This window comes from Pavona decussata, unplaced genomic scaffold, assembly GCF_977016875.1.
Source record: "Pavona decussata unplaced genomic scaffold, jaPavDecu1.1 SCAFFOLD_10, whole genome shotgun sequence".
NCBI classification, from domain to species: Eukaryota; Metazoa; Cnidaria; class Anthozoa; order Scleractinia; family Agariciidae; genus Pavona; species Pavona decussata.
In genome coordinates, this window is record NW_028145433.1 from 25,567 (window position 1) to 35,572 (window position 10,006).

General features: G+C 41.3%; 2 protein-coding genes across 2 annotated transcripts; both read right to left on the reverse strand.

Annotated features, from left to right (window-relative positions):
* Positions 1-6,505: 6,505 nt before the first annotated feature.
* On the reverse strand, positions 6,506-8,023 carry LOC146488368 (uncharacterized). The gene has a single exon (XM_085119579.1). The coding sequence runs from the start codon at positions 8,021-8,023 to the stop codon at positions 6,506-6,508; it is 1,518 nt and encodes a 505-aa protein (XP_084975705.1).
* A 247-nt stretch (positions 8,024-8,270) lies between these two features.
* On the reverse strand, positions 8,271-9,287 carry LOC146488369 (uncharacterized). The gene has a single exon (XM_085119551.1). It carries the CDS (start codon positions 9,285-9,287, stop codon positions 8,271-8,273), a length of 1,017 nt encoding a protein of 338 aa, XP_084975677.1.
* Between the last annotated feature and the right edge of the window lie 719 nt (positions 9,288-10,006).

The window sequence follows — 10,006 nt, forward strand, 5'->3', positions numbered from 1 at the left end:
TTACGCAATAACGAGCTGCAGGATTTACCAGAGGGCATTTTCTCTTCCCTGGTTTCCCTTCGATACCTGTAAGTACCACACAGAGGAATGTTTTATTTGGCTCTTTGTCAATACAAATGCGTTCTTGTACCATATACTGAGTGCATTCTCAGCATTCCAGGTGGATGTCCTGGGGGACTGAGACGGACACTTTAAGAATTGTGCATTACCGTGGTTATAATCAAGTTGTATGACATTCAATTATTAGAGGAAGTGGGTAACTTTCATGTTTGCAATTTTAAGAGCATCAACTGTTTCTCGTAGCCATATACTACTTTGAGTCCTTGTCCCCGGATCAAGTGTGAAACTCCAGTTCCCGCCTTTGATTGTCAAGAGAAAATTAAGAGTACTCATCGTGCTTATTGTACCAAATTTGTTAAGGTCTCTCTTCATGATCTGAAATTGGTTGATAAACCAGTGGTGAGTGACCACTGATAAGAAAGAGTGACCAGTGATAAGTTATCGCGAGTTGATTAACTTAAACGTGCTGTGAACATGTGGACCAGAACCAGACATGGGTTGGCTAGTGTTATTGCTAACTGCTTGATGCCAAATGTTTTTAGGTGATTCGACTGGATTGCATTAAAAATTCTTTCTTCGCATAAATGTTTGGGTCATGAACGCGCGTGTGGTCCGCAGGCGCACTCTAAAAACATGATGTATTCCTTGAAGCTAAGCCTATCCAGTTACTAAATTGTTACTTTCTTCTAAACGAAAACCATGATCATTTTTTTTTTATCTTGTTTTTTTTTTTTTTTTTTTTTTTTTTTTTTTTTTTTTTACCTGGCTATTATCCTATTTACGTTTTAAAGTTTTTTTAAAAACAAAAATTGACGACAGAGAAATGAGTCATTCTCGGAAATACGTGTTTGCCCACTATTCGGGGACTTAAAATATACTGAGAACTCTATTGCAAAAAAAAAATGTTTTAGGTCAATACTGATTAATAGTGTGCTGAACGTAATCTTTAATTGCTGCTTATGCTTCATACATTCTATACATAACATTTTTCTCATGTCTATTTCATCTAAATTATTTCTGCTACCACACGACCTTGCAAAAAATGATCAAACAGAGCCATTTTTAAATGCAAATACTGGAATCAAATATTAATTTCATTCCAAGGTAATCACCTTAGCGGTAGAAGAGATCGCTGGGCAAGAGCTGCAGCGCAAGGTTTTAAAGTCACGAAAACGGAACAAAAACAAAATAAAGAAGCTAGAGATTTTCTCAACACTTCGATATGTACGCATGATTCTAACAACTGCTGAAAAAGTCCCAGGCTCATTTTGCAATGGTTTTTGTAGCGTTCGTCCATTTTCTTCGACACTGCCTCGATATTTTTACTTTCCCTTGTATTTCTAGATATAAGATAAAGTTTACTTAATTGCATTCTATGTTTGACTTATGATTATTAAACATATGACACAATCTTGGATTCCATTTTCTTATTGCAAATGGACATCTGTTGTTTTCTGAGAAACTAACACATTATCTAACTCACTCGGAAAAGAAAACGCGTAACATTATAATATCAAATAGAGGCATTGTATATATACAATGTTTGAGAAACACTGTTTTGATTGACAAGTATAATAACTATTGAAAACCTGAACAGGTAGTCACTACAATCGAACGGAAGTGGCTAACGTATCTTGCGCAAAATGAGCTGTGTTAGCTGTTTTTTTTTTTTTTTAATGTTTTGGGGAAAAAGAGCACATCTATTTGCGAGAAGAAATTTTCGTTTTTATTACCAGAAAAAAAAAATGTTTAAAGTTCAAATTTTTGTATAATAAGAGAAAGTAAATGGAAACATTATAAATAGATAACACTAAAAAAAAAGAAGAGAAAAATAGAAAAAGAAAAGAAAGAAAAAAAAATAGGGAAGCGATACTTTTGATACTGAAAATTGGTAAAGGGCCAAATCTATTAGATGCAGTATCAAGACTGAAAATTCAAATATTAAATCGTGTTTCGACTTTGTATTTATGAAGGGAAAAAGACATTGGAATTGGAAAGGGAGGGTAAAACCTGTAGTGCTTGGGAGCGGCTGATTGTTTCATTATCTTTGTAGCCTAAAGACAAGAAAGGTCTAACCTTCTAGAACCCAGTGATGCTTGCCAAAAAGCCTGGAAGAACTTCTAAGAAAACTGCTGAATCTCCAGAACGTTAATTTGTTCGGCTTTGTTTTAATAACAGGCTGTCAACACTAACTGTTAAAGTTCGCACGCTATTTGAACTGACACTTTTGTGACGACCGCTGATCTCCGTTATTTCTCGTGAGCCTGACACGGATTACAAAACTAAGCTAGATGATTGCGTAGCAGGGACTTTAAACTAACATTCAGACTTTGTTAAATTACAGAAATTTACAGAATAACCAGCTGCAGGATTTACCAGAGGGCATTTTCTCTTCCTTAGTTTCTCTTCGATACCTGTAAGTACCACACAGAGGAATGTTTTATTTGGCTCTTTTTCAATACAAATGCGTTCTTGTACCATTTGCTCAGTGCATTCTCAGCATTCCAGGTGGATGTCCTGGGTGAGTGGGGGACTGAAACGGACACTTTAAGAACTGTGCATTACCGTGGTTATAATCAAGTTGTATGACAGTCAGTTATTAGAGGAAGTGGGTAACTTTCTTGTTTGCAATTTCAAGACCACCAACTGTATTTTGTAGCCATGTACTGCTTTTATTCCTCGTCCCCAAATCAAAAGTGACACTCCAGTTCCCTCCTCTTTTGATTGTTAAGATAAACTTTAGAGTCCTCATCGTGGTCATTGTACCAAATTTTTAAGGACAGCCTTCAGAACCTGAAATTGGCTTATTAACCATTGGTGATTGTATGAAAATGATAGCAAGACGGTATGGTAAGTTATCACGAGTTTACTAAATTAAACGTGTCGTGAACATCGGGACCAGAACCGCACATGAGTTGCTTAGTGTTATTGCTAAATGATTGATGTCATACCATAAATTTTAGGTGATTCGACTGGATTGCATTAAACATTCTTTCTTCGCGTAAAATTTTGGAATCATGAACGCACGCGTGGCGCGCGAACGCACGCTGAAAACATCATGTGTTCCTTGAAGCTAAGCCTATTCAATTACTAAATAAACCTGTGGTCATTAACATCTCCCACTCCTTCTTAATTGATGAGCTAAAGTTGTATTCAGGTTCAGAGCGATAGCACTGACGCATCAGATGATGGAAGATGTGGGCCTCTCAAGGGCAGCAAAAAGAGACGAAAACCATATCCATGGCAAGGGGGAAACGAGTCGACAAAGAGAAACGGTTGAAATTGTCTGATAACATGGTTATCGAACATTAAGTTCGTAGGGGTAGAGGAGGGTGAAATGCAAGAGAATAAGACATTGTTCAATAATGCAGAAAAGGAAGTTGTGCGGCGCGTGAGCGTTATTCTGGAAACAAAGATTTCCTATCAAAACAAGATAAAAGCGATCAACACTTTTGCTATACCCGTCCCCACATACTTCATGCCAGTCATCTATTTCTGTCAGGACGATCTGAGGAAAGTCGACTTGAAGATTAAAAGACACCTAACGGAAAGGGGAGCACGCCATCCTTAGTACGTAAACACCCTATTGTATGCACCCCGGACTGTGGGAGGTCGAGGCCTCAAAGAAGTCACTACGACCTACGAAGAAACAAGCATAAAAAACACTGTTTCAAAAGAATCTGGAATGCATCCAAAAAATCTGGAATGAGAAAGTTTCGTGTTTTTAGGAAAGTATCTGAAAGTGCAGATACTTTCTCAGAACTCAGAAAGTTTCTGGTAATTGACCAATCAAAATCCACAGAGCATTCAACCGTGAAGACGGCTAATTATACCGAGACAATCAGAAAGTATCTGAATCTTTCGAAAGTTTCTCAATATACAGAAAGTTTCTGTGAACACTTACCAATGAGAGTGAAAGTTAAAAATACCAGCAGATTACTCATCTTAAAATGTTAAGCTGCCTCTACATGAAGTTACCAGAATTATGTTCAGTAACACGAGGTGTTCCATCCCAGTAACCACTAAAAAACGTTTGAACTATTTGAAAGTAATTTATCATCAGACTAAATCAAGGCCATCTTAGCGACTTCATATCTGGGTGAAGAATCTTCACAGAAGGTGTCAAGTCTTTCATGATTCAACTGTTGTGTCTATTCCTCCTGAGAAGACAAGTCGCATTTCAACAAAATTGATTCAGTCAATCGACCGGCCAGGCTTCGGATCGAAACTAACGGCGATGAACTTCAGGAATCGGTCGATGAAATATGAAAGCAGACCGTTTCGCGCTCGCAGCGATAATTTCGTCTTTTACAGATAACATCGCGCCGGTCGGCCAGCATACGCTTTCCATCACTGGAGAATCGCCGAGTAATCGTGGAGTGTTTTGACGTAGTTCTTCCACATATGGATGTTTTAAACGAGTACAGAAAGTTTCTGGGTACATCAACAGAAAACGGAAAGTTTCCGTTCTGAGATAAAAATTGTCGTTTAACGATAATCACGGATGCATTGCAAAGCCGTTTTCCTTCCGATTACGTTGAATTTTTTTCGAATAACCCATTCAACCAACAAAATAACGTACTTTTGTCTTAAACCATATAAATTAGCTAGCAAAAAGCGAAACAGACATTTAAGGGACCCGCTTTGTTCTGTTTGTGTTGCTCTAAATGCAATGTAAATAGAGTCGCCGTGATAGATACGTTTCACCCCCGGCCCCGATGCTTCGAAATATCCAACGCGCTGAACTGTTATTCCATGGTTACGATGAAAAGCTTGATGAGAACCAACAGAATAACATACCTTTTTTTTACTATAAATAGCAGAAAGCGGAGCATGTACACGATCGCTGAACATTCTGTTTTTGTTGATATAAATGACTCCGTTCATCGTAAATAGATAAGATACTTCTTGCACTCCCGACGCGCCGACCTCTTTTTGCACGGTTTACTGATACAGCGAAAAGCTTCATAAGATCAGCCTTTTACAACTCTCGCTATATTAAAGCTTTTTAAAAAAGTGTTCGGTCAAATAAACAAACGACATAACCAAGCGCGGGCTAATACACTTGTCATCGGCTTCTCCGAGGGGTGGACCCCGGGCTGATGTGAGGGAATACGGGGACTTTGCGGGGGAAATGTGGGGACTTAGATTTTTGAATGCCCTACTCTCTGGGAAAATATGGGGACTTCGCTTATGTTCAACTGAGAGGAGAATGGGGACGATTTTTGTTCGCTCGATCGATGGCAAGATGGCGGAGGAGAACAAGAAGGTATGTTTTAAAATCCATTGTTTTTTGTCTATCAAACAGACCATCCGTCAAAAATTTGTACGTATTTGTAGGCATAGGCAACTTTAAAATTCCTCTGTGTATATATTATTGTTTATAGAGGTAACTGTTAAAGGTCAACAGGTCGTCTTTTGTTAGTGATATAATAGAAGCGGTCTATTAAATTGTTAAGGATAGAAAAAGTTGATTTTTTTTAAAATATTCACAAGAATGTTAATTTGTGAAGCATCACAGCAACTGTTCAGAGTACTCAGGAAACTTAAGGACGTTGTGTTTAGAAGCAGCAATGAACTGTCATGATAGTGTGTTTTCCCTTGTTCTTCATCAGTCCGGATAGATTGAAAACAGATTCTGGGGATTTCAGGACTGAATGAAAAGTTGAAATTTTCACCATACTGCACATGTACAGTAAGAGGAGTGATTTATAGCAACTTATGGAGTATTCGAGAAAAAAATAATTAAAGTTCAGTTTTCATCAGAATGCAAAGTCCGAGTGTTTGCCGACTGTTTAAAAAACCCAAATAAAGTTCTCAAGTGCATCTTCAAATCCAGTTGGGTTCGCCAAATACTAGGGACTTTGCAAGAAACAAATCCCGCACGGGTGGGGTGTGGCGACCGCTTTTCTTTCGAAGAAGGGCGCGCGGAAACGACGATTACAAAGGCCAAAAGTCTAACATAATCCGTATCGGCTCTGTTTATTTTAAGTCACTAACTGAGATCAGGCGATCACCGAAAGGCAGAAAATCAACAAACATACATACAGCTTGAGGTAGTCCTACTGCTGAACCGCATACAAGACCGTCAAAGACTGTAAGGCTACTAATCTGCACGGGTTGCGTGAGAAATTACTGTCGCTTCGAGCGAAGCTCAAACCAAGTCCAGACGTTCATCGATGTCTCAGCTCCACGTGGAGCTTTAACAGTCCCGTATGAAAAGACGTAATGACACGTGATGTGTCTTGTCGTGTAACGCAATGCCTAAACGGTTGAGAGGCCGTTACATGGCTCCCCCAGACATGGTAGAATGTATGAAATTACAGTAAACAAATATGAATAAGACTAAATGTTCTCAGAGTTCATTAAATAAATGTCTCTCTTCCTGAGAATTGTTCTGGCTCCCCGACGGGGTCGTACTCTGGTCATTAAGGTCTACTCCAAATCAACCGTTAGTTCTATCTTCATCTTGTCGGTAAATCAGGATCAACTTGTGGATAGGTCTGTCAAACACCTTTCTGGTACCGGATCGAGTAACAAGCAGACGGACTTTACGAACAAGGCCATCATCGCTGGGCAAAACTTCGGTAACTTTTGCAAGTGGCCACTGGTTTCTGGGGCATGTTTCGTCACGGATCAGGACGACATCACCAACTTGACTGTTAGGGCTGGTTTCGTTCCATTTCTGGCGTTTTTGCTGCAGCATGCAATATTCTCGTTGCCAGCGACCCCAAAACTGTTCCGTCAGGTACTGCACTCTGCGCCACCGTTTCTTCGTGTAAAGATCTGGCCGCGAGAAGTTTCCTGGAGGTGGTAACACTACTTTAGCTTTAAAGGTGAGCAGGTGGTTCGGTGTGATTGGTTCAGGCGCATCTGGATCTGACAAATTGTCTATCGTAAGTGGGCGACTATTTACGATGTTTTCTGCTTCTGTGAACAGAGTTCGTAGAGCTTCATCATCTAATTGGTGGGCGTGGTCTTGCAAAAGGGTTGAGAGAAGTGCACGTACGGTGCGAATAAGTCGCTCCCATATGCCGCCCATATGGGATGCAGTTGGCACGTTCATTCTGAACTCGATCAGATCGCAATCTTGTGTCAGGAGAAAGCTCTTAATTGCATCAGTATTGACTTCTTTCAACTCAGCACTGAGCTCGTTTTTGCCTCCCACAAAGTTTGTTCCTCTGTCGCATCTCAGTTCCCTAACTTTGCCTCTTCGATTGACGAAGCGTCTGAGAGCGTTGATAAATGAATCTGTTTCCATTGTGTTTAACGTTTCCAAATGAATGGCCCGAGATGATAGGCATGTAAAGATTATACCCCAACGCTTTAGTTCTTTTCGACCCTCTTTGATGTACCAAGGGCCGAAAACATCCATGCCTGTATACGTGAAAGGCGGGGCAGGAGTAAGCCGTTCTTCAGGAAGGTTAGCCATCTTTTGGACTTGAGCAGATCTGCGTAACTTGCGGCAAGTAACACATCTCTGAAGCAGATAGGAGATAGAAGAACGACCATTGATTATCCAGTAACCGGCTTGGCGAAGTGCATTGCGGGTCATTCCACGGCCCTGGTGGTGCTGGTCTCTGCTGTGGTAGTATCTGATAAGGAGCTCTGTGATATGACTCTTTTTAGGGACGATAATTGGATGTGTTACTTCAAAGGCTAAGGCAGCTTTCTTGAGTCGACCCCCCACTCTGAGTATCCCTTTTTGGTCCAGAAAGGGATCCAGTCTGAAAAGTGAGCTTGCCTGTTTCAACTTTTCGTTCCTGACGCGGGCGCTGTTGCGGTTCTGGAACATGTAGTCACCCTCATTTAGCTTTTGGAGAACCAGGATCTCTTTCTCGAAGTAACGTAACTGCACTGACTTGAGAATAACTTCTTCTGCTAAGTGCATTTCTTCCATCGTTGGCGGGCCAGCTACTGGTCTTTTATTGTACTGCTTGTTAGGTCGAATCTTTTCAATCATTCTCTGGATAGAGACGATGCTTTTTTTCAGGCGGTCGAGCGCTGAAGATTGGTTGAAGCGTTCTAGTTCTAGAACTTTGGGGAAGAGTTTCTCTTCTTTCCACTTGGTAACTTCGTGGTTCGCAATGAGAGCCGTTGTTTTGCATTTCTTTACCTCTGGGTCTTCAGGAATCAAATCAGGAGCAGGGTCATGGTTCACCACCGACACATGATTCTTCCAGAGGAAGTCGGGACCTTTGAACCACAGTTCATTTTCCGAGAGTTGTTTGGCTGTTATGCTTCGAGGCAATATCAGCGGGGTTGTCAGAGCTGGAGACGTAAAGCCATTGTGTCGGATCTGAGCTGTCACGGATTTGCTGCACGCGGTTTGAGACATACGTATGGTAGCGTCTTGCTTCGTTGCGTATATAACCCAGAACGACGGAGGAGTCAGTATAAAACACCTTCACTAGATCGAAGTAGTTCAAATCTCTGCTAAGCATTGACGCCAGATGGACTGAAATCACGGCTGCAGTGAGTTCACGACGTGGAATTGAAATAGACTTTAGCGGTGCTACTCTGGCTTTACCCATAAGGAGGCTGACATGTACTTGATTCGCATTGTTTGCAAGGCGCAAATAGGTTACTTGACCCAGGTTTAAGTCACTGGCGTCGGAGAAGCTATGCAGTTCTGTGGTGACCGGTTCACCAAAATTGCAGGGTTTGACACATCTTGGGATCCTGATATTCTCTAGAAGGGGTAACTCTGATCTCCACTTTTCCCATCGTGAATGAATGTGGTCTGGTACAGGATCATCCCAATCGATGCCGTCACGGCACAGTTCCTGAAGTAACTGTTTCCCCACTAAAATCACTGGCGCCACAATGCCTAACGGATCGTATACTGAGCTTACGGTTGATAGAATCCCTTGGCGAATGAGAGGTTTGTCTTTAAGCTGAATACAGAATCCAATCGTGTCAGACTCTATGCACCAGTAGGTACCCAGTGAGCGTAGGACAGGCAGAATATCATGCCGGAGATCCAGATCCTTAAGGTCTTTCGAGCGATCTTTAACAGGTAGAGCTTCCAACACTGTCTTACTATTACTTGCAAACTTGTGTAAGCGCACGTTGACGGTTGCACACATGGCTTGAGTTTTCTTGATAACTTTGATGGCGTTTTCAGGCGTGTCAAAAGACTTTAGTCCATCCTCCACATAGAAATCATTTCGTAGGAAATTCGCTGCTTCTGGACCAAACTCTTGTCGCCCAGCTTCAGCTGTCATTCATAGACCAAAGTTGGCAACGCCCGGCGAAAAGACAGCCCCAAATAGATGGACATTCATGCGACACTCAATGATTTGGCCGTCCAGGTTGTTATCCTTGAACCACAGGAATCTCAGGTAGTCTCTGTGTTCAGGGTTTACGTAGAAACTATGGAACATCTTTTCTATGTCGCATGTCACTGCTATTTCTTCTTTCCGAAATCGTGACAGTACACTAATGAGAGCATTCATCATGTCAGGTCCTTGCAGGAGGAGTTTATTGAGAGACTGATTGTCGAAGACAGCACTGCAATCGAAGACTATCCGAATCTGGTCAGGTTTCTTCGGATGGTAGATGTCAAAATGCGGAAGAAACCAGACTTTGCCTGCTTCGGTCTTAAGTTCCTCTGATGGGACGGCACTGGCGTGATTTCTGTCGAAGAGGTTTTGCATAAATTCGGTGTAGTGGTTCCATAGTTCTTCATTTGTTAGGAACTTTCTCTTGATGCCTAGTAATCTCTTCAAAGATTGTTCACGATTATTTGGCAGAGAAACAGTATCTGTTTTAAAAGGCAACAGCATCTCCCAGTTTCCCAAATCATTTTTGTGTATGCCAGTGGTAAGGATTTCACTGAAGCGCTTGTCTTCTACGCTTTCACCTTTCTCAGTGCCTGGGATGTTTCGGGCATGATAGAGTTCACTATAATCCAACTGCATCATCTCTCTTATTTGCTGAGGCG

Coding starts and splice junctions, on each gene's coding strand:
- LOC146488368 (XM_085119579.1), bottom strand. CDS start 8,023: ATGATTGAAAAGATTCGACCTAACAAGCAGTACAATAAAAGACCAGTA.
- LOC146488369 (XM_085119551.1), bottom strand. CDS start 9,287: ATGACAGCTGAAGCTGGGCGACAAGAGTTTGGTCCAGAAGCAGCGAAT.